This window comes from Haliotis asinina, chromosome 14 (genome assembly GCF_037392515.1).
Source record: "Haliotis asinina isolate JCU_RB_2024 chromosome 14, JCU_Hal_asi_v2, whole genome shotgun sequence".
NCBI lineage: Eukaryota > Metazoa > Mollusca > Gastropoda > Lepetellida > Haliotidae > Haliotis > Haliotis asinina.
Window position 1 is genome coordinate 29,763,510 of NC_090293.1, and position 25,467 is coordinate 29,788,976.

General features: G+C 41.7%; 1 protein-coding gene across 2 annotated transcripts; it reads left to right on the forward strand.

The window, feature by feature from the left end:
* LOC137261418 (transient receptor potential cation channel subfamily A member 1 homolog) lies at positions 1 to 25,437 on the forward strand. 2 transcript variants are annotated; one of them, XM_067799165.1, is made up of 25 exons: positions 1 to 199; positions 1,249 to 1,383; positions 4,668 to 4,836; positions 5,981 to 6,084; positions 6,348 to 6,518; positions 7,501 to 7,719; positions 8,228 to 8,321; positions 10,059 to 10,254; positions 10,567 to 10,750; positions 11,898 to 12,005; positions 12,977 to 13,065; positions 13,187 to 13,333; positions 13,948 to 14,059; positions 14,325 to 14,461; positions 14,639 to 14,766; positions 15,188 to 15,346; positions 16,540 to 16,631; positions 17,148 to 17,317; positions 18,734 to 18,866; positions 19,822 to 19,953; positions 21,075 to 21,275; positions 21,601 to 21,795; positions 22,441 to 22,509; positions 23,374 to 23,550; positions 24,143 to 25,437. In XM_067799165.1, exons 1-25 carry the CDS (start codon positions 77 to 79, stop codon positions 24,362 to 24,364), a joined length of 3,666 nt encoding a protein of 1,221 aa, XP_067655266.1. In that variant the 5' UTR covers positions 1 to 76; the 3' UTR covers positions 24,365 to 25,437. The 2 variants fall into 2 exon arrangements, with proteins under 2 accessions (XP_067655266.1, XP_067655267.1); XM_067799166.1 differs by lacking the exons at positions 1 to 199; positions 1,249 to 1,383 and adding an exon at positions 3,819 to 3,976.
* The last annotated feature ends 30 nt before the right edge of the window (positions 25,438 to 25,467 follow it).

A 25,467-nucleotide genomic window follows, 5' to 3' on the forward strand; every position in this document is an offset into this window, starting at 1 on the left:
CTTTATGCCTAACAGAGGGCAGTACCAGTCTTTGGCCTCTAATCCGCCGTGGGCGATCAGCCGTTGCTAATCCACAATGGAAATGGAGACAGTGTCAGCAAACCAGTCGCCAGGAGGTCATGTACCCGGGGTACTTCGAGACATACAGGAGGCTGACATGGATAGCGACAGTTCTATGGGTTCCCCCAAACGGAAGAAGGTAGGTCGTTTTCCATGATGAATACCGTGTGTTTGATTCTAAACTACTAGTCACTATACATGTCAGTAACATGTTCGATCAACCTCTACAGTTCCTACTGGACTGATCACTGTGGGTGAATGCTTTCGAGGTGTATTTGTCGAGATTTTCACCTAAATTACTCCCAAATTACTTTTCGGTGAACACTCATATTTTTATCACCCACATAACTATGATGTTGTTGGTTGAGTAGTTTAGGTGTTATAAAATGCGCTCGTCACGTTGAAGGCCCGGGTTCGATTCCATACGTGGGTACAATGTGTGGAGCCCATTTCTGGTGACCCCGCCGCGATATTGCTGGAATATTGCTAAAAGCGGCGAAATACTAAACCCACTCACTCACTTTGTGGTAGTTAGATGGTAAAGACCGTTTTAAAATCTAGTTATATGAATGACTATAATGTAAATGTACCAAAATATGCAGGGTATGTATTCTAATGTACACGATATATTTAACATTATTATCAGTTACATTAATAAAGTATTCATTCGGTAAATTAGAATACACACTGTAAACATTAATATTGTAATTGGCTATAAAGTATACGTGAATCACTGTACAGAACAACAAACAATAAAAACCATATATCGTTTTCAAATTCTACTAACTTGTATGACAGCATATGATATTCAAAGGATCAAAACCTAGCCTCTAATGGCATTAAAACGGATTATCGCCAGGGTTAATCCGGCCTATGTAACGTGGGATAATTCCTTCAAGGCAAGGAGTTGTTTCACCAGACTAACCATGACGTTCTCAAGGTTAAAGGGGCGGTGGTGTAGCCTATTGGTGTAAGCGTTCACTCGTCACGCTGAAGACCCCTGTTCGATTCCCCACATGGGTACGGTGTGTGAAGCAGTGATGTTGCTGGAAAACCATACTCACTCAGTCACGTTTAAGGTTAAATGCCACAATTAAAAAAATATGCCTTTGCTGAGTCCTTAGGAAACAGGACCTTGGATTCGTAGATGGATCCAGAATATTGATTAAAATAATTGATTCTTTTTAGCATTTGAAGAAGTTTTCCACAGTCACTGGTGCACTGGCCGCCTTCCCGTACAAACTGCCTGGCAGACAAACCCGGCTTGACTGTTCACTTGAGAGTCTGGTTTCACCAGAACGCATAACGCAGGAACTGGTTCAGGCAAGTTGCACCAACAGTTATAGTATTGGTTCTGTTGCTAGTTGTAGTGCTTTTAGCTTTTAGCTTCTAGTGGTAGTAGTAGTAGTAGTAGTAGTAGTAGTAGTAGTAGTAGCAGTAGTAGTAGTAGTAGTAGTAGTAGTAGTACCATTAATAGTGGTAGCAACAGCATTAGCATTAGCAGCAGCAGCAGCAGCAGTAGTAGTAGGCAGGTAAATTGGTAACATGTAGCGTGTAAACATGCACTAGCTACGGGTTACGTGGAGACATGGATGCATTACTAGTTACGTGGAGACATGCTTGAGGAATAGCTACTTACGTGGAGATTCAGATGAACTACGAGTCACGTGGAGACACTCGACTACTCATGACGTGTCGTGAATGAAATAATGGTTACGCGGAGACATGGAATATCTACGAGTTACGTTGAAACACGGATGACCTAAGAGTTACGAGAGGACGTGTTTGAACTACGAGTGACTTGGAAACATGGATGACCTGTGAGTTACGTGTAGACACGATGAACTATGAGTGACGTGGAGACATGGATAACCTACGAGTTACGGCAAGGCATGGATGAACTACGAGCCACGTGGAGACGTGGATGATCTACGAGTGACGCGGACACACGGATGCACTAGAAGTGAGATGTGGACATGAGACATTTTTGAAGCAGCAAGTTCCAGCCACTTACTTGCCAAACACCTGCAAACAGTTCCCTACATGACGGTATAAATGGAAAGCAATCGAAAGATACATTATTATACATAACATATACGTTGTAACTGTTTGTAGTGAGTGCACTTTCTACTAACATGGTGTTTTATTAATAACATTTGCAAATTAATACTATTGTTTGAAGTGTGTATAGCTAAAATTGTAATTCATATTCAGCAGTTTTTACAACAACAAACAAGAAATTGATCTTTTACACCGATACCTATGTAACTGTTTATTACTGATTTAAGGAACTGCAATACGAATGTACGTATTTCTGTGTTTCAAAGGCGCAGAATTCAGTACTGCATCCTTTTTGTGTGTGTGAAAAAGACAGTCTTTAAGCGGCAACTCAACTGAATGGACGTCGCATTGTCAGTGACAGCATGTGCGTAGAGAAAGTGCGTTTCTTGTGTATTCGTAATGTAAATTGTGCCCATAAAAACTATAAAATGAGAAACTCTTTTAAATAAAAAGATAAAAAGTTAAAGAGTCGCAATCACATGCGTGGTATAACCTGTACACCTGTTTCCCAGCCACTTTACTCATGGGAACGAATAAAGGAACACATGAAAGTACAATCGAGGGAACAAATAAGGGAACACATGAAAGTACAATCGAGGGAACAAATAAGGGAACACATGAAAGTACAATCGAGCGCAATGCGCTCTTTTATTATCCTCTAGGTTTCTCCACAAGTTTTCTACAGAGATTTTGTGTTGCGTTCGAATCTGCTGTTTGCTGAAAAGACAATGCCCCTCAGATGTTTCATCAACCACAGGCAAACTGTAGCGCAAATGGGGTTGCGCAGCATAGAGAAAATGACCAGTCTTCTTACATGCGAGCGAAGCGAGCAAAGGTTGGCAACGTACTCTCCTCGCGTCGGATCGAAAGATATTTTTCATCTCAAAATAAAATATCGCCATCATCAAAGGTACTAACTCATTTCCTCACTTGGTTGTGCTCTCACATTTCCAACCTCATGTTTAATAATTACTCAAGTGAAATATGTTTTATTCAACATTTTAAGGGCCACTCGTGGTATTCAGATCGTTCTTCGCCTCCATTACCCCTGCCAGATTCCGGTTGAACGGAGTGACGGAACAAGAATAAGCAGAAATTGAAAAGAAATACCATATTGCCTAATTCTATCATGAACCTGTTGGAATTTATTTGTCTTATCTATTGTCGCTATTGTGTGAATTTTCGTAACATTTATTCTACATAAACCGCTTCTGGCGTAATGGACGAATGAAGCAGGGGAGGCAACTGTAAGTATTCCATGCGGAATAATACCTTCCTGTTCCTTCACTCCTTTGAACCGGAAGCTGGAAGGAGAAAATGGAGGCGAAGGACGGTCTGATCTACCAAGAGTTGCGCTTAAAACGTTGAATAAAATATTTCAAGTGTGTATTTGTTGAACATGGGGTTGGAAATGTGAGAGCACAACCAAGTGGAGAAATTGGTGTATACTTTTGATGGTGACGATATTTTATTTTGACATAAAAAGTATTTTTCGAACTGAAGCGAGGAAAGTACGTTGTCAACCTTTGCTCCCTTCGCTCCATGTAAGAAGACTGGTCATTTTCTCTATGCTGCGCAACCCATTTGCGCTACAGTTTGCCTGTGCATGAACAAGTAAAAATACACTAAATAATAGAGCGAACAACTATCATTGATGAGACCGCAGTTAAAAATCTCGATATGCACATGGCACGCACGTGATGTTCGTGGATCGCTCATATCACGCCCCAAACTGCATAGTGACCATGCCATTTGATACCAAGTTTAAATCGTTCTTTGGAGAAATAAGATGTCAGCCTGGCGCATAAAACGGGAGGAGGAAAGTGACCCCTCACCTACGTCACGTATTCATGAGGTTTGTGACGACATCGTTAACGGAGACTTTGCGCTCATATTGTTAAACGGGTTTCATTGTTTGTATGCGCCGTCATATTGGCTATTTTGTTCGATGCTTAAACCTCGGAATATTGTTTTTGGTTACCGAAACTTATAGCAAATGTCACCTTTGACATTAATTGTGATAAGAAGATTCTTTCTTCTCAAAGAAACTTCAACAGGGCAGGTATTTGTTATTCGACACCGATATTCCGTGAATTATGTTCTGTGTCATTGAAACTGACTGTTTACTTGTTTAACCAGACAGGAACCCAGTCAAGCACATTTAACAGAACCCTCAGTTCTTAACCCAGGCAGTTTCAGCATACTGTGCAATGTTGCTTCATCACGACATATATAAATTGTGTTATTAAATCATCGTTTTCAAATGATCATGACTGCCGTATTAGACATGCTTTGACAAGAAGACATTAGTCCTGCCCTGTCCTATTGTCGTAAAAATATAATAGCATGCCGTAAGAATTGCTTCCACTAACCAATCAACACTGACCAAATACTAGAATGCACGGTTACTGAACCAGTTATTACTTTTTGTAATCTTAGCAAATATAACGATTGTTTTATTTTTATGCTTTTATAAAACAGTCTCACTTAAAAATCACTTGTTAGCGAATATCAGTGTGTTATACGGTGTGTCATACATATGTTAGTGTGCACGAGAGGGCGATGCCTCGACGCTGGAGGCGATTATCAACGCCCTGGGGAAGGATATCGAGAAGCACATGAACTCACAAGATGAGATAGGCCTGACCCCACTTCACTACGCTGCCCAGTACAACCACCCGGATGTAGTGGACATATTGCTGAAGAACAAAGCAGGTGATGATGATACCTACCTTCGAAACAACCTAATTCCCAGCTAACAATTTCACGTTTTCACAGCGTTATTCTGTGGGCTCCCATAACGTTGTCACAACGTTTTGACCTGACGTTATGATACGTCATTTTACGTCGCCCCAAGGTTACGTTTTGTGATGCTAACGTATTTTACATTGTCTGAACGTTCTATTTAACGTTAATAGTTAAACACCTTTCCCACTAGTGAACAGTAATAAGAACCAAACCAGAAATTCACTTAGATGATTATTAGTCAATTTGCATGTTGTTTTGGTTGTCTGAAAACTATCAGCCTGACGCCATGTTATAAGGAAGGTTTATATCGTGAGGAGCCCAAAGAATAACGTTTCCTCAACGTAACGTGGTTATGACGTTGTGATACAATGTAATGACGTAATACTAATGTTGTATCATGACGTTACCGATCTACATTTCGAGAATGTTAGCTGGGTTAGGTTTCATATATATTTGTGCCAATCATGTCTGGCTTTTCTTGTCAACAGATATATATCTCAAGGAGTCACTGGAAAATCTTTTGAGATGAGAGAAAGCTGTTATTTGACACGAAAAGTGAATTGTTCTTAAGTGTTCTCACTGCTTGGGTCCCGAACGTAAAAGGAAATTATTAAATGAACAATCGCTTTGTCACACGGGTGGCTCGTCCGAAAACCATCATGCCATTGCGGTAGACTGAAAGTAGCTCGACTGCAATATCGATTTTATGTCTCAGATGATGTAATACACAGATTTCACGCGACTGTGTTCAAACAATGAACGACTGTGGGAAGCCCAATGGGTAAAGCGTTGGCTCGTCACACCGAAGTCCCGTGTTTGATTCCCCGGGTACAATGTATGAAGCCCATTTCAGGTGTCCCCCGCCGTGATAATTGCGTACTCACTCTCTCAGAATGATGCCAACTCTATGCCATTTATCCAATTTTATCAGATGGAAAGACTATTGGTTATATCATGAATGATAAACTATGTGCCAGAGGAATTATGTATCTTCATTTTATCGTGAAACATAGTCTCCAGGACTGAAATTATCCATATTTCCGTTATTTTCTTATTCCGTCGAAGTTTGCTCTGCAAGTACAGAGTTCCTTTAATCTCCTTTATTCCTCAGATGTCAACATCAGAGGGGAAGAGGAGGGGGTATGTCCCTCTCACTATGCTGCTATGCCCGTCAGGGGCAAGAAACTCAAAACCGACCGGACCGCCCCACAGAGCGTGAGTAACGGATCTAGGATTCTTAAAAGGGGGTAATTCATGAATTAGTAGGTAAACGTTTATCATGTTATCCACAAGAAATGACGAAGAAAGTTCGAATGCAGGAGATACGTTTAAACATATCCTGTAAGACTGAAACTGGCTTTTGCAGACAACTGAAAAGAGAAAACCCGGATTAAGAAATGCTGTAGGAAAACCAATTCATTGATAACAGTAGCAAGAACAATAACCATGATGATCATGATGAAGGTTGTTCTTATCAGATGGATCAAGTTTGGTCGGGATCCTCCTGTGTCCCAAAGCTGAAAGAGAATGGCGCCGACTTCACATTGAGAGACACTTATGGCCAGACTCCTCTCCACTATGCCGCTATTCACGGCAATGTTGTCGCTGCCAGGGATATCCTAGCCTTTGAAGACGTGAACATAACTGAGGTTTGTGTCTTTGAAGACTGTTGTATACATTCAGCACTTATACCCATAAAGGGTTGTATACTGGACAGCATAAGTAACACCCCTCTGATTTGTTGTCAAGTCTATAAATAGAAGACATAAACATGAACGCTTATACTTTTATGAGTTCAGGGTTGTATACGACCCGTGAAGGTCCCGGGGTAGAATAGGCCTTCAGCAACCCATGCTTGCCATAAAAGGTGACTATGCTTGTCGTAAGAGGCGACTAACGGGATCGGGTGGTCAGACTAGCTGACTTGGTTGACACATGTCATCGGTTCCCCATTGCGCAGATCGATGCTCATGTTGTTGATCACTGGATTGTCTGGTCCAGACCCGGTTATTTACAGACCGTCGCCATATAGCTGGAATATTGCTAAGTGCGACGTAAAACTAAACTCACCCACCTCACCCCACTCCTGCCCACAATATAATTGCGTATGTCGATGCTAATGCTCTTGATCACTGGATTATCTGGTCCAGACTCAATTATTTACAGACCGCCGCCATATAACGGACATGTTGCTGAGTGCGACGTAAAACTAAACTCACTCACTTACTGTCCACAATAGACAATGAGAAAATACTTATCTCTAATAAAATTATAAGGTGAGCATTCAGGCATGTAGCAAATTTTCATTCGAGCAGCAGTGACAGATTTTACACGTCGTTAATATCTTTAGTGTTGTATTCTCAATGTAAGTGCATGTAATCTAACTAATCACACATTTCTTGTAATGTGATTAATGGAAACAAAATTATATTCAACATTTAACAATCATTTAACTTCTTTAAAATATCTTATGTGCAGGGATATGGAATGTTGCAAGATATGTCACATTGGTAAAATGCTAATAACATGATGCATCTGACGTCAGACATGATTGTCTTCTAAAAATCGTGAAATAACTTGCCATGAAATTGTAGTAAAGAGATCCTTTATATTTTGCAATTGCTCTTCCAGGCTGAAGACAATCAGAACATGAGAGCTCTACACGTGGCAGCTCTGTATGATGAGCTCGGAGTTGCGAAACTCCTCCTCAACGCCGGTGCAGAAATTCGGTGCATGGATCACGAGAGTTCGACTCCGCTACATCACGCATGCTCGTCTGGGAATCTGCCTCTCGTCAAAATGCTTTTTGACATCGCAGCAAAAGATCCTAATAAAAATGTTACAGAGCTGGTAAGAGAATTGGATATATGTACAGTCTTTGTTTTAGTGATTTATTTTAGTTATCTTTAGGATATTAAAGGTACTAATGACCAAGGCTTCTGAGATGGCAATTTGCTATGCAGAGTTGCGGCTCTTAGGTTCGCCAGTACCACATGAACGTCGGTTCGAATACGTATAAGTTATAATGTGTCAACACTGATATCTGAGCTCACACTGAGCTCACACGTCGTTATATATTCCACCCTGAAATAAAACTAAATTGAAATCTCCTAGCTTCAATATGTTACCAGATAATGTTGACTGGTGCTTATGCAATCGACCACTTAAATGTCTATAATCTATGGTATTATGTCAGGATCACTTCAGCTTCGTGGGTTTCTATAAACGTGTGACGTTTAAACTGTTTCTCCAACATTAACCCCAAACGGCTTGACACAATGGAAATCCTATTCGAATCTCGTTGAATCCAACTCATTCACTTGTAAAGTGTACATTTTTTTCAACATGGCTTCTCCAGTTAGTAAATGACCGGGATGTTGAAGGAAGCACCTGTCTCCACCTAGCGGTAGAACACGGCCATAGTGAGATCACCCAGCTTTGTGTTAAAAAAGGTAAGCTGTGCCTCTTGAAGCAATACGCATTAACCATCGCGGTAACTGAGTTAGAAACGTATATTTAAAGTAGAATACTAAACGTAAAATTGTTTTTTGATATACGGAAAAACACACCCTAAAGGTCACTCTCCGTTATCAAAATTTCACAAGAGGTTTGTAAAATCACCAAAAAAAAAAAACGAGCACGACCTCGGATTTCCGCCTATTACGGAAACACCCGACAGAAAATGAGCAGAGGCGGCATCACGTGACATGACGTCACATGCGACTACTGCCGGTGGCTTCCTCTTTGGTTATATTTGACAACTTGACATTGACCATGTATTCTGAAGCTGTAATAAATGTTCCCGACGTCATTTTTTACCTGTAAGTTAGACAGTGCCAATACGAGCTGATGTTTACATCATGCAGGAGAAACTTCCAGTTAAGATTAAAAAAAGAGAAGCCATCGGGACGGTGGCAGCAGTTTGATTCAATTCAATTCAGTTTATTATTCGGTATTTTGACCATGTGAGCCAAACTACAATTGATAGTGACGACATGGCCGTAGAACAAAATGTACATCTTCATGAAAAGGAAAACACATGTTTCATGAAAATTGCGACAAAAGTACTTTTTGTACCGAGAACGGGTAGTCTTTTGTAGAATATTGCAGTCTTGGTTGTTAAACGCCATGCGCATGTATAGGTATAGTATTTAATGCTTTGAGACGGACATGTATCATTAGTCCGAGCACGTAACGTCTGAATCCGCATAAACACACTGCTGGACAAAACAAAAGTATACAGCCGTTTTCAGTGGTAAAATAAGGAAAAGAAATTGTTCGATTGTTATCGATTTCATTGCTGTATTCGGACAGTGGGTAGTGCTTTGGCGATTGTAAGCCTTGTTGCTTTTTGATTACGTGTGTCATTGTTTGCCTATTTAAAGGGCAATATATAAACTTCACCTGTAACTTCTCTGTGGGGACGTGGTGCTAGAAAAGGTCCCGTAGTGGGTCAACTGAGAAGGACAGGTTTCCGTTCATCTTCTTTGAGTGGCGTTTGAGAATATGGGAAGTATGGGAACATTGACAAACGTTATAGATAACAACAGAGGCAGATACAGCTATTTGAGAAAGGAGGAATGTACACTTTTGAGAGCTTGTGTGCGTACGTGCGTGCGTGCGTGCGTGCGTGCGTGCGTGCGTGTACAGTCCGTTTCAAGAGTGTGTCAATAGTAACTAAATACACTTTCAGGGCATAAAGAGCGCACCCCCTGTGGATCCGCGTCCTGAGTGGAAGTCGCGGTGGCTACTTTGTGCTGGCGATTAGTAGCCTGACTCTGAGGGTGCGGGTTCGAATCCCGACTCAACTCAAAATAGTACTAGAATTTCACTAAGAAAGCGTAATCACAAATATAACATATGTTACATTTGTCCACTTTGTGTAACCAGAGTGCGTAGTTTTGATACAGATTCTTGTGCCGTTGTCTCAATTCCTGCCAGACAACGGTACATGACTCTGTATCGGAACGCCGCACTCATCAAATACTAGTATAAGTTTGTATTCACAAAGGGTTGTTAATACGGTTTTAGTTTGAACAATGACTGACTCAAAGGATTGATTACTGCTCACGCTATCAACCATGGTTTGGTTTGGCTGGTCCTCACTTGAGTATTTACAGGTGACCTCGACAAAGATTGAACACCGATTTACTTGTAACATACGTACTTAATCTATGCATGTGGTCTAGGGGCAAATGTCAACCAGAGCCGGAATGACGGCCTGTTCCCACTCCACCTGGCGGTAGTGTCCGGAAAAATTGACATCATACGACACCTGGTGGACAAAGGGGCGATAATCGACGCCTCGAATGACATGCAAACAACCCCTCTACACAAAGCAGCCCAATTCAACCGTGTGAGAGCTGCGAAGCTGCTTCTTAGGAGGTAAGATAAATATTACTGTCTTATATTACGGTAATATTTACATTATTATATATTATTATTATATTAATATTATATTAACATTATGGATAAAACTTCTGTGTTATATTCCACGGCTAACTCTTGCACCTTTTCAACTGCTATCGCATTTCTTTACAACATATTACCTTCGAAGATCCAGATTAGAACTGATATTCAGTCACCCGTGCTTGTCGTAAGAGGCGACCAATGGGATGGGATGGTCAGCCTTGCTGAGTGCGGCGTTAAGAAACAATCATTCAATCAATCATCAGTCAAACTATGTGTTTATCACAGGGGTGCCAACATCGACTGCCTTGACAAGGACAACGATACTCCGCTGCTGATAGCTGCCATGTACGGCCACGTGGAAACAGTGGAGATGCTGGTGACGAAGGGAGCTGACGTCGATGCCACTAATCTGAAGGAGAAGACGGCTGTCTATGTTGCTGCCGAAGAGGGCAATCTGTCAGTGCTTCAGGTACTTTCAGTGTTCTCACCCAACCTAATGCTTAGGACTGTTAACCGTAATAGTCTACGATATCATCCGATCGAGATTGGTCTCCGACAAGCAACCCTTGAAATAATACGTTGATACGTTGATCATGAGCGCCGACCGACGTTGACGGTGACCTTGGTCATTCAGAAGAGTATTCTTACCCAGCATAAAACAGAAACCCCTTAACCCCTTGAGCGCCGACCGACGTTGACCATGACCTTGGTCATTCAGAAGAGTATTCTCACCCAGCATAAAACAGAAACCCCTTAACCCCTTGAGCGCCGACCGACGTTGACCATGACCTTGGTCATTCAGAAGAGTATTCTTACCCAGCATAAAACAGAAACCCCTTAACACCTTGAGCGCCGACCGACGTTGACCATGATCATGGGTCAAGGGGGTCAAGGGTGTTGCTAGTTGTTCTGTTGGGATGCAGTTGACACTGTTTCAAGAGTCTCTGTTGTATTATGTGCCAGTGGCAATCACAGTACCTAACACCAGGGCCATTCCCACCAAATGGAAAGTAGAAAAGAACAGCCGAAATAGATCATTACTGATCGTGTCCAAAGATAGCGTGTCCATACAGCGCTCGCCTGTGGTCATTGTGTGTGTCCAGCTAACATATACCTGGAGATATGGTTACAGCACTGGACGAGAACAATCGCCCAGTCTAGTACTGAACATTACATGATATATCAATAGTCTTATGTACTGACGTTAAAGACGACTTTTACGACTGTGTAGTCTGACGCTTCCTTGGTTGATGTATGATTGGTGCAAGGTATATCACAAGGGCGTAGATCGATACCCGTGATTGCGATTTTTTGGATAAATCTCTGGTTTCACACTCCCTAATGATTAGCTTAATATTCAGATACTTACATATATTTGAGCACCCTTAAGCTCGTTCTATGTTTTTTGTTTAAATTTTACCATAACTATGTGTTTCGGCCTTGGCACGGACAAATATCTTTCACAGAAATACGTTGCTAATTTGTTAACGTATATCAAGAGAACTAATTGAATAAGGTAGAGGCTGTTAAGTACGATTCGCATGACTGGATTAAGAAATGCGCTGAAAAGACAATACTAATTAATTAAAATAAACAATGAAGTTTTGTTTCCACAGAGTCTGTTGTCCGTTCCTGAAATACAATGCCTCATCAACTGGGGCGACCGAGACGGCAATACTGCGCTACATATTGCTGCTCAGAAGAAAAACCTGCACGTTGTCAAGGTAGGACCACTGAACCAAGCAGACGACAAGATGAACACGTGAATGCTGAAGAGCATAAATGTGATCGTTAGGCTGGAACGAAACCCGTTTTACAACAATGGGCGCTTGTGTCACTTCGTTCTTTCTTGTCTTTTACAACACTTAATGGTTGGATTTCCTAAAGATGAAATATTAATAGTGTCAGTGATCTTTGGTGTGTCGTCTAAATCAAGGAAAATCAATGATGTTTTAGCTACTGGAAGGGAATACGTGTAACTCTTTTTTGAGTTTTTGGATGATTTTTATAGAAGTTATCACTAATCTTCACTGACACAGTCCTGTAGTTTTACAGCTATTTTACAAAAACAACCATAGTTGGCCATGAGTGAGTCATCATTAGTGGAACACTTACGTGTTCAGATACGTGTGCATGTACATAATTATCTTCCATCCTTGCGTTGATTAGTTATGGAATGACAACTGATACAGCTAACACTCTATCCCATATGCTGCAATTATAAACCGGACTGGTATGCCAAGTATACGTTGTTTACATAGTCGCTGTTTTCTTAATCATCGGAAAATTGAATGGAAATTTAATTTCCCAGCTGGTACATAAGTATTGAAAACAGTTCGACCGAAACTACATTTATGAAAATTATTCTGGCAAGAGTTAATTATCTTACAAGTGTATGAGAATTTCACTAAAGATGACTCATTTATGGCCAACTTCTGTATCTGGAGATAGTCACGACGTTGTGTTTGGTCAGTGTTTCTTGTGTTGAGGTGTTGTCTCCGACATTCATCATAAATTCACCATCACCGTTGACACGCCATCGTATTCAACATTTGTAGGTGGGTGCCCATACTGTTGATTGTTGGATTGACTGGACCAAACTTGATTATTTCCTGAACTTCTATAGCTAAAATCATATAGGAGATATAACCGACGTGAGACTAGTGGTGTCAGTGGTACACATTTATTCTTACAGATTCTCCTCAAGAACAAGGCGTCAATACATTCCAAGAACGAATTAGAGGAATCTCCACTTCACATGGCGGCGAAATACGGCAACGTCAAGTAAGCGTGTTGCGTCAGATGTGCTTGTCGCGATTTTGCTATTGTTTTACAAGGGCGACATAACTCTACTCAGTCATTCCCTAGCGTCCTTTACTACTTGGATGTACGGTCTATGTTTCAGCACCATACGGGAAATTGTGAGGTACGGTCAAAATTCTGTCTTTGCCGAGGACGAGAAGAGTAACACACCCTTGCATTTGGCGGCGCTGTATGGACACGCTGTGAGCGCAGCTGCACTCATTGAACTGGGAGCTGATGTTTCGCAGAAGTAAGCTTTCACAACCATGCATATGGAAATACCGAATCCGTTTTGCGTCTTTCTCATTCAGTACGTGCCTGATTTAGGCTACCAAATCCGTTTTAATCTAAAAGTTTAAATGGGATAAACCTGTGGAATATTTGATGGGAATATATAAAGCTCAAACGTCCATTCCTTTACTCCGTGACCGCCATAACCATTCACCGTCATTCGAGACCTAATGGACCGTGTGTACGCGTGCGTGCGTGTATAGAAGCAGATGGTGGTGTATTTTCACGGTGGGGTAGCCCGGTGATTAAAGTGTTCGCTCATCATCCCGAAGACCCAGGATCGATACGCTACATGGGTACAATGTGCGAAGTCAATTTCTGGTGCCCCCCCACCTTCGCGACGTAAAACTACCCATTAGCTCCAACTCTATTTAACGGCATCTCAGTACGATCGCTATGTTGATTTCATTTCACTGAAGGTGCCAGATATCGCCAAAATGTGAGCGTAGGCTGCCCCACCAATGGCACCCATCACACACACAGGCCCGAACATCAGTTCTTCACCAGAAAACTAGAACATGCCCAAATACGAAATTTGAGAACGAGTTTTATAGTACCCATTTGGTCTTGTAGGAACTGTGTTCTGTGGACGCCACTGGACATGGCGGCAGCACAAGGCTGGAACAATACCTGCAAGGTGCTCTTGGAAGCTGATGCCCCTGTTGATCCCCTCGACAAGAGGAATGTAAGTACTACTTGTAGTACTACCAAACACTGACGCTTAGTCTCGCTTAATATAGAATTTGGATGGAAGCAAACAACTACACTGAACACCAAGAGAAACGCAATGAGAAAAAAATGAAATTTCATAAAAGTAAGCGTTCATGTTTATATCTTCTGTTTAAAAAGCCAGGATTTGCTCATTGCCGCCTACTTCTGGTAGACGCGTTTCTCTGCGCCTGTCCAACTTATCCTTGTTTACCAGTAATTCAATGTTCTACACGTCCCAGACTACCCCGCTGCACCTGGCCTGCTCAAGTGGCCACCGAGAAGTCGTGCAGTTGTTGCTGAAGTGGAACGCCAGCGTCACCAAGCGCGACATGAATAACATGAACTGCCTTGACCTTGCCATTGAGAACAATAAATGGTACTGTCACTTTATGTTCGCTTGATTACCAATAACCGATAAACACCAAAAAATATCGATTTTTGCATTTGAAATTGTGTTAATATAAAGCTCCTTGCTTAAAAAAAAGTTCTTTTGAAAAAGTATTATGATCATATAAAAGGCGGAACTTACTCAAGGAGAAATGTTTTACTTCAGTGACATTGCTCGTCAGATCATCCAATCAGATAAATGGATGGATGCATTACGTCATGCTCATATCAGGAACAAGAGAGGTAATGTCACAATAGACACCCCTCTACGTCGACTCATCAGGAAGATGCCAGGTGAGAAAACTCAGGGTTCCACAACATCGCAAACGTTTAGCCTGGTTCCCTGTGTTTGCTGCGCAGAGTCTCCTCTGTTGGAACCACAGGGACTTGTATCGCTTAGAAACGGCGTTCGTGAGGCATTTTGGTGTATAGACCCTACCCTAGTACTATATAAAAGGAAAGGGATGTAACGAAGGAACCACCCCATCCTCCATCAAAGTTACATGTCACCGTGTAAAATATGTTACGGCCCCGTCGAGGCCAACGAATCGAAAGCCAGATGATTTCCCTACAAAATGAGCTATAAATGGTCACAATCGGATCATCATTTCAAAAGTTATTCGCCACGAATCATCGAAAACAGCTAACTCCGCAATTTCACGCCACAATCATGTAGTTGCCTGTAGTTAAAGATGAGTATAACTGCATGTTGCAGACGTGGCGAAGGAGGTGTTTGATCGGTGCATCACGGCAGGGGAGGACCAGGTTCCCTCTGACGCAGACTTTGAGCAACGTTACAATTTTGAATTCATCGACGACCTCTACGCTGAGTGGGCCCAGCCGACCTGTAATGACAATGGCACATCGAAATCAGGTACATTGTAATAGTGTTTGTCGTTGATAATACAGGGTCCACTGATTGTTGCCTCCATCTATGTAGTACCCAAACTATTAAGGTCCAGTGTGGATCGTTGATCAGCTCCTGATTTATCTGGTAATGATAAGTAAGAAAGTAAGTTCATTACACAAGAACATCCATCCATTCTTTAACTGATCCAGAATTTTGAAACTACTGTAGGCGGTGGTGTCAAAGGATCGCGATGACACAAAATACGAATGGTTTGTTTGTTGGTTGGTTGTATTGACTGGGTCCCGTCCTATTGCGCAACTTAGTGCAATAACCAGTCCAGAGCGTTTAGACTAATTCGTGTACCTGGATACATATTTATTAATCAGTATGATCTGATACGGAATTGATATTATATCAGTCTCATTGTGCGTTACAAAACTACACTGAATAAGTGCACCCCCCCCCACACACACACAAAAAAAAGAAAAAAAAGAAAGAAAATAAGAAAAAAAAACCAAAAAAAAAACCCCAAAAAACAACAAAACAAAACAAACAAGCGAAAAAGTGTTTTGCTTGTTTGATCCAGTTAACCGGACGTCTTGCTATCCGGACGCTTTTCGAGTGTAACCAAAACGTCCGGATAAATGGGGTTCGATTGTATACAAAAACACGATGGTATAAAAGTATAAAATTAAAATTTATTTGTAAATACCATTTTCTTATGAAACAAGAAATTGGAATTTAATGTAACCAGAGTTATTTGCGATGTTTGTTTACACTTTCACACGAGAAAAATCGGATCGTCTGAAAAGTAGGTTCTTGTCTGAACAGGTGAATGTGACTCGTATTTTGGTATGTTAATACTGCACTCAGCAATATTCCAACTATATAGTGGTGGTCTGTTCATAATCGGCTCTGGACCAGACAATCCAGTCATCGGCAGCATGAGCATCGACCTACGCAATTGGGTTACGATGACGTGCCAGCCAAGTCAGCGAGCCTGACCATCCGATCCCATAGTCACCTTTTACAGCAAGCATGGGTTGCTGAAGATCAGTTCCAACTCGGATCATCACGGGTACACGAAACGACTGAAATGGGAGAGTTCCCGTCACTGCAATCTACCCCCTCTGTGATCTCAGGTACCATTCATTGATTAAAACAAGTAAATATGTAATGCCATTTTAGTTTAGTGATTGGAGAAACTTTGTTTTCAGAGCAAAAGGGTTCCTACAGACGGTTTGGGAAACTAACGCCCTACTCCCACAGGTCCAAGACAATAAAGGAAAACCACCCTCTGCATATAATGGTACGATATTACTTTTAAAGATATACTGTCAAGGGACGTGCTTCTAGGGAAATGCCAAAGGTTAAACAGACTTAGGACTGGAATCAGACAATCTTGGCACAGTTTCAGTTACAGGTGTCTCAATTATGGGTCGCCGCAAGAATTTTTAACTATGGAGGATTCCGTTCCTGGGGATCTCACTAGAAAGCGATCGTAGGCCTAAGAGACTACATTAACACAGACTTTTGACTGTCGACTCTCCAAGTGTCACCATGTCTAAGAGTGTGTGAGTCAGTTTAGTTTTACACCTCACTCAGGTATATTCTACAGTATAAGGAATTGGGTCTGGACCAGACAATTCAGTGATCAACAGCATGATATGTTGCAAGAGCTCTATGTAGAATACACTGGAGGCTTATATGATACCAACACGCTTCAGTTGCCGATCTGTTACAAAGACAGACAAAATATGTTTACCCTTCAATTTCAAATGTCATGTATCTGTACATCTAAACTACTTGTGATTTGTACCAACAGGTATCAGCCCACCAAGAGCACCTGCTTGCCCATCCTCTTGTGACGTCATTGATTTCACACAAGTGGTGGGCGTTCGGGGCGTGGTTCCATCTTTATTCCTTCTTCCTTCATCTGATGTTCATCATCTTCCTCACCATGTTCACCCTCAACACGACGCCACCGCATCTATAGTGAGTCTCTCTTTGTACATTTATAATTCGGAATGTGAGAATTCCAAAAACATTTTTATAATTCTTGCGTAATTTTCCCTGTGATTTCTTTATAATGGACAAGTTTCAAAGGCAAAAAATTGATTACATAGTATTCTGGTTTCCTGCTGACTTGGTTTCGTCCTGTCGCTTAACTTAGTACAATGAGTCCAGAACATTCGTAACTACTCGTCTCTTTTTTCCCTGACCTACGACTTGCCGGAATGACATGAGTAGAATCCAGAATCATGACACCAATCCATTCAACTGCATATATATATCAGTACTATTTGAAAGATGTATGTTGCAACACTACACCCCTTCTCACCTTTGTAAACACGTCGAAAAGCGTGCTGTGCGCCCTGAAAATTGCGCCCTGACACACTGAAATCTGGAAATGGTGGAAAAGTCAAAACAAGGGTCGGCAGGTAGAAAGGTATGGCGGTTTGGTACGGTATTGATATCAATCACATTGTAGGTTACAAAAATACACTTAAAAAGCGCAAAGAACATGTATCCCGTGTAACTAGTGAACCAGCTGTATTGTAAAGTCATTGTACGACCTCTTCAAACAGTGGCCGTCTGACGTCCTCGTTAATGACGTGTGGCCTAAACATCGTCATCAAATAAAGAAATACGATCTTTTTAAAGTTTAAACTTTAAACTCATTTGTAAATACAATTTTCTTATGAAACATGAAATTGGAATCCTGCATAACCATAGTCATGTCTCTTTTCACTTTGACGCGAGAAAATTCGGATCGGCTGAAAAATAGGGCATTGTCTGGAAAGTAGGACATTGTCTGAATTGATTAATGGGTTTTGTGTGCCACTCACGATCCATGTAAGTCCATACTACTTACCTGTCCAAAATATTCTGCACTCCGAACGAAATATTTACCATGGCTAGCCTCTGTTGCGCCAAACAAATATAACTTAATCAAACTTACCTGTTCACAAAATCCACAAGCAGTCAAATTGCTATCATTATTTTTAAAGGATGTATTTGAAGCACGCCGTTCTTAATTATTAGTTTTGTTTCTTCATATCAAATCCACGTGGCAAAATAATATGTTGTGGTGTAATTGAACCGTAGGTCACATGGCCTGCAATATTGCTGCAATACTGAAGAAACGAGTCTGAGTCTTGTGAGCATGTGTTTTCGCACTATGAATCAGTATTCCAGTAAATATCACCAGAAAAGGGCTTCATATATTGTATCCAGTATAGGGAATCGAACTGGGTCTACAGCATGACGAGCGAATGCTTTAACCACCAGACTATCCCATCGAGTGTTCATACGTGGTGAACAGTACTTTACTTTACACTCTACAAATCTAGTTATGCGTTTTCGCATTTGAGGGGTGCATGTATTGCTTTCAACTTCACTTTGTTTCAGCACATCTGCCCTTGCGAACACCATCAAAGGGGGTTCGTGTGATGCCATCAGCAGTGACTATCATCAACCAGAAAGCACCAAGAACCAGAAGTTTGTTGTCATATTCCTCATCGTGGTGTGCATCCTCAATGAGGTGTGTTCTAAGTGAGATGTTTGTATAAATCGAAACCAAAATGTTTTGGAAAAAGATCAATCCGTCAAGAGCAAAGTAAGTGAGTGAGTGAGTAAATGTGGTTTTAGGCCGCTTTTATCGATATTTTAGCAATATCACTTCTGGGGAACACCAGAAATGGGCTTCACACACTGTACTCATATGGAGAATCCAACTCAGTCTGCCACGTGACGAGCGAACACTTTAACAACTCGGCCACCCACCGCCCCTATCAAGGTTAGAATTGGTCGTCAACAAAGATAGTGGACTAATCGCGGTCAGACTCGTGGTCAGACTCGTTGACTTGGTTGATGCATGCCATCTTACCCCAAATGCTATGTGACTGTCTTGTCCAGCTACGATTATTAAACTGACCGCCATCATATAAATAGAACAATACTCAGCAGGGCGTAATACAGCACGTCAAACACCAAATCAGATAAATAAATATGATTTAAACCAATGGCGAGAACTCATCTACATCCTTGTCCATCTACGTCTCCTTTAGATTGTGATTAATAAGGTAGACCTATCTGTCGGTGTGTCTTCGTTTGGGGCCAAATTCGAATGTTACAACCCTAGTAGAAATCGTCAGGATCTCTGTGGCAATTTCATGGTTGCTCAAAGCCATTCTCAGCAATATTCTAGCTGTATACGCATGGAATCATGTGTTCTAAGCCACAACATGATGGGTATGCAGATACCATGAGCCGTCTCATCCAGTTCCCATGGTCGCCTTTGTACGCATGTATTTACCCCAAACCTGGGTCCGATAGGTCCAGGGTAGTTCAAATAAACATGCCATAAAATACATTAAGTAGACTTGATCATCGAGAGTGAGTCCTCAAACACGTTCAGCCTTGCTTGTTGCTTTATGATAACCATGACATTTACAGACATTTACAGAACTTTGTAACCAGCCATTTTCTGTTTTCAGCTGTTCCAGATATACCAGAGCAAACTGTCATACTTTTCCGTCAACAACGTGACTGAGTGGGTAGCGTACATCTTCACCATCCTCGTCCTCGTCGACTTCAACAACTGCCAGACCATCACCGGCTACAGACTAGTAAGTCGCGGCTACTTATTTCTGTTGTTTTATGCCCTTACCAGTTATCTTCCATTTTGTTAATGTTGTAAATTGCATGTAGCCATTTGTTCTGATAACACACCATCCGAGTCTCCAATATGTCACTTATGCCTGCCACTAGTCTATGATCCTGGCTTGAAATCCCGATTCGTTCTCACTATGATTTCATGTTTGTCAAAGTGATCAAAGTGACATCAAAGACCTGCCTCCATTAGAATTCACCTTCCACGGGAAGCTGAACATATCATATATGTACAACTGTGTCAAAATACACTAGCTGGCCATAAGTGAGTCATCAGTAGTGAAATTCCCATAGACTTGATGTTAGAGAACTCTTGCAAGAACAATGTTCATACGTTAAAGGTCACATGCAACCAAAAAATCAAACATAATCAGAGCACAGTTATCACTTATTCATGACATAAATTGCTTTCAATACTTGTCTACCAGCTGAGAATCATCTCAGCTACATACATATAATTTCCACTCACTTTTTCGAAGATTATTAAGACAGCTGCAACGATTTCAACAACATATATTAGCCATACCAATCAGGTTTAACATGGCTATAAATGGGATAGATTATAAGCAAGTCCTATGTCTGGTGACCCGTGAAGATCCCGGGGTAGAATAGGTCTTCAGCAACCCACGCTTGGCGACTAACGGGACCGGGTGGTCAGGCTCGCTGACTTGGTTGACACATGTCATCGGTTCCCAATTGCGCAGATCGATGTTCATGTTGTTGATCACTGGATTGTCTGGTCCAGACTCGATTATTTACAGACTGCCACCATATAGCTGGAATATTGCTGAGTGCGGCGTAAAACTAAACTCACTCACTCTATGTCTGGTGCTAACTAATAACCGAAAGAAAATTACGTACACGTAGCTGAAGATGATTTCCAGTATGTTTGCAAAATATCAATACAAAATGACTTCTACTCACTTTAGGGACATTTTTTTCTTGCAGCAGTTACAATTAACAGACACATTAAAATTTAAGCCTATGGAAACTTTACAAATGATCATGTACACGGGTACGTATGGCCAACTACTGTGGGTGTCGGTAAAGGTTTTTGAATCAGCTCTCTCTGTTGCAGGACTGGCAGTGGTCGCTGGCTGCTCTGGCCGTGTTTCTCAGCTGGACGGACCTGATGTTCTTCGTCCAGGGGTTCAGTTCCCTGGGGATATACGTTGTCATGTTCCGAGACATCCTCGTCACGTTTTTCAAGGCAATTACAGTTTTCTTCGTGCTCATCATGGCTTTCGCCATTGCCTTTGTTGTCCTGTTGAAGAACCAGGTAAGTTTCCAAAATACGGTCCTGATCCACGAAACATTATGACCTTTCGTAACCCTATGTCTTTTCAAAGGCTTAAGTCGTAGCGTGAGAATCGGGACCCAGGTTATCAGTGAATAACTTTCCTGACTTCTCGTTAAAAAACGTCAATTTTGTTAAACAGGCGAGAGACAAAGGCAAACTTACGGAGATATATTTTTTTATGACATAAGGGGCAGTGTAACGATCACCCTCGATTACACAGCAGGTTATTTCTCACTTGAACGGATGTATGATCATACACTGGGTAATCGGGGATGTATGACTCGCAACGCCTATCTATTGTCAGATCCCATTTCGTGACGTGGGGAGTTCTCTGATGAAGACGTTTGTGATGATCATCGGTGAATACGACTTCAACGACATCTTCAACGCCGGCGTTCAGTCAACGGCTTCAGAAGATAAACTATACTATCCTGCGGCTACCTCTATACTGTTCGTCTGCTTCGTAGTGCTATCATCCATTGTGCTGATGAATCTATTGGTAAGCAGCTCATTTGTGTTGTCATGATGAGTGAGTGAGGGAGTGGGTTCTTTTATTTTTACGCTGTATTCAGCAATATTCCATCTGTATGGCCTCGGTCTGTACATATCCGAAAACATTTTAAAAGGTCAGCATAAGACTTAAAATTAACAGACAAACATGGTTCACTTCTGTTTTGAAATCGTTCAATTAGCTGCACATCGGCAGGCCAGTCCACCATGAAAATTATCCCCAAAATGATAAAAGTGTATGTGATAAGTAAACCACGGGATCTGCATCACTTCGGATTTTCCTGGACTGAACTACCACACCACGACATAGCTGCGGTTATGTAAACCTCACTCTCCCACTCATTCAGAAACCATCCACTCACCAAACCACCATCTCACTCCCCGCTCTTGTATCTATGTTTCTTCAGTCAAAAACGTGAAGCAAGATCATCTTGTCGTCGTGGCTGATTGTGTAGGATTGTACAGCACAACCAATAGCAAATGGTTAATGGACCGTTTCCTTGTATATTTTCGGATCTGGCTCTATTGTTGCTAACAAATGAACACCCATTTGCATTTCCATGAAGACATGGAACAAGTCGGTGAACGTCATAACTCTGTCTTCTGCGTATTATTTCTGAATCTTGTGTTCCAGGTTGGTTTGGCCGTGGATGACATCAAAGGTATTCTCCGCCAGGCAGCACTGAAACGAATGGCAATGCAGGTGAGCACAGACGTCATTGATAAGTGCATGAGTACGGTTTCACACTGCTTTAAACAATACTCCAGCAATATCACGGTGAGGGACACCGGAAATGGCCTTCAAACATTGTGTGTATATGGGGAATCGCACCGGGGCATCGGCATGACGAGCGGACGGTTTAAACACTAGGCTTCCCCGCCGCCTTGTCTGTTTGTTTCTAAGGTTGCCATAGCTGCCAAATCCTACAACGTGACTTGCCTTTTATTAGCGAGAAACGGCTAAGTATTTTTATGAGTCCTCAGTAGTGGTCAAAACACTTCTGTCGTGTCCTAAGTTTCAACATGGTTGCCATCGCGGAGTTACTTATCTGTCCGGTATTTACAGTGGAAGCTGTCCAAAGCAGCATCTGTGAACACCGGCAGAAAAATTCAGCCCTATTTGTGGCTTTCACATTTATCATCAGCTCTCCAATCCGGCACGTTGTCTAAAATGGATTATATGTATTTCTTCAGTCCCAATGAGTGCTGGTTTAGACAGCTTCCACTGTAGTGGAACTGAATAATGAGTGAGTGAGTTTAGTTTTACGCCGCACTCAGCAATATTCCAGCTATATGGCGGCGGTCTGTAAATAATCGAGCCTGGACCCAATAATCCAGTGACCAACAACATGAGCATCGATCTGCGTAATTGGGAACCGATGACATGTGTCAACCAAGTCAGCGAGCTGACCACCCGGTCCCGTTAGTCGCCTCTTACGACAAGCATGGTCGCCTTTTTATGGCAAGCATGGGTTGCTGAAGGCCCATTCTACCCCGGTACCTTCACGGGTCAACTGAATAATGATTGAGATGGAAGGTAACTGTCGTTATCCACGTGTCGTTCAAGGTGGAGCTGACGCTGGATGTAGAGAAGATCCTCCCTGACGTCATCAGACAAAGATTCTTCGTTTCGACGAAGATCATCAAGCCCAACCTGGAGTCGAAAAATCCACTGCGTCACTTGATCATCGCCATCTCAAACTGGTGGGCAACAGACGCGGGTGAAGATGAGGAGGTTGTTCTGGTAAGAGTTCAGAGAAAGAGTGAGTGAGTGAGTTTATTTTTACGCCGCACCCAGCAATATTCCAGCTATATGGCGGCGGTCTATAATCGACTCTGAACCAGACGTTACAGTGATCAACTGCATGAGCATTGATATATACAAACGGAATACAATGACTTGTGTCAACTGAGTCAGCAAGCATGATCCGATCATGTTAGTTGATCTTACAGCAAGCATGGGTTACTGAAGATCAATTCTAACCCGGATCGTCACAAAAAATATGAAATACAGTTTTAACGTCGGTATGTATGTGTGCGTCGTGCGTGTGCGTTTTGGTTTGTTCGTGTGTGGGCATGTGTATTTTAATCTTGCATTCAGCAGTTGTCCAGCTGTATGACGACGGTCTGTAATTATCGAGTCTGGACCACACAATCCCGTGGATGACATCAAGAGCATCCATCCGTGGAAATGGGATACTATAACACGCAACAGCTAGTCTGGCCGTTCGATACCTCAACATATCCAAATCATGTAGGGGGTTGATATCTGACGCTGTGAATAATCATATTTGTGGTATATCTTTCATATTTCCTGTTTCTTTTTTTGTCCACAGAAGGAAATACCGGAAATCAAGAACACCCAGATTAAGATACAGAAAGAGGTCAAGGCCATCCGAAAGATCGTGAACGTTGTGCACGACATGCACCTGCAGAACAAACGCATTGAGAGCATGTTGAGGGCGATATTAAAGAACTCGGACACCATATCGTGGGTGGAGGAGGACTACTCTAGTGATGAGGACAGGACCTTGATCCAGTCCATGGGGAAGCTCTGAAACATACCTCGGGCCTTCATGTACTTGTAATACAGCTGAATGCGGCGTAAAACAACGCCCCACCAACAAAAGTAATGTTAAGTGGAAACTGACACGCAGTGTGTCGCATAACTTATTAAGCAGTAGTTGTTCATAATTGTCTGGTCCAGACTCGACTATTTACAGACTATTCCATATAGCTGGAATATTGGTGAGTGCGGCGTAAAACTGAACTCACTCACTCACAATTTTCTAATTCACTTACTCAGACTTGTTGTAACTTGTTGCAACTATTCTTCAAGATCACGTTCTGTTTTGGGGACCTTGTCTCTGATGAAACCATCATGCACAAATATGTGTCATATTGGGAGGGGTCTGCAATATTTCAGCTGCATCCTTGGAGGGTGTTTGGTGAAACGGGTTCAGGCTTTCACGGCGATCAACCTCAGTGTCAATGTACACCGATCTCATGTTTTGAATACCGGAGTTGATATGTAGTGTGGTGAGCTAAAGAGTCTTCAAGAACATTCATGACATCAACACATATCGAGATGATGGAGGTTCTATGCAAAGAGTACAACGTATTGCCCATGAAAGTGTTTAAATATCAACTGATCGAAATATGGACAAATGTACTTGGCTCATCCTTCAATTATATTTTCTTATTTCATGTTTTGAAAACTTTCTCCGAAGTCCTACAAGTGTTGTGCCTTATCAAGAGTTTAGCTATAAGTTACTCCAACGGATTAGTCAAATGGACCGGGGGAGTGATGTCCCTTTCGTGTGCAAGGATCCAGTGAACGGGGTTTGAATTTTAAAAAAAATCACCCTGATCATATGATCTCTGTGACATGAATTAAACTCATAAGGGAGTTGTATCTTTGTTGTAAGCGTAGACATTCTTTTCAAATGAATTTAATTCGTTTTGTTCAACGAATAATGTTTCTTACTTAATAGATCTTCAAATATACAAATGAGATTACGACAATTTATATTTTTAATATTTGTTGTGTTTTCAATATTTCTTCTACTTGATATACTTTGTTTGAAGTAAACAAATTTACACAAACTGCATAAATTATCGTTGTAAAAGTGACGTTTTTGTTTGTCAATGAAGAATGTGC

What these genes read in the sequence shown, in the direction of transcription:
- LOC137261418 (XM_067799165.1), top strand. Translation starts at nt 77, where the DNA reads ATGGAAATGGAGACAGTGTCAGCAAACCAGTCGCCAGGAGGTCATGTA. An exon ending in ATAAAAATGTTACAGAGCTG is followed by an intron (nt 7,720 to 8,227) that starts GTAAGAGAATTG and finishes TGGCTTCTCCAG; the next exon opens with TTAGTAAATGACCGGGATGT. An exon ending in GCGAAGCTGCTTCTTAGGAG is followed by an intron (nt 10,255 to 10,566) that starts GTAAGATAAATA and finishes TGTTTATCACAG; the next exon opens with GGGTGCCAACATCGACTGCC.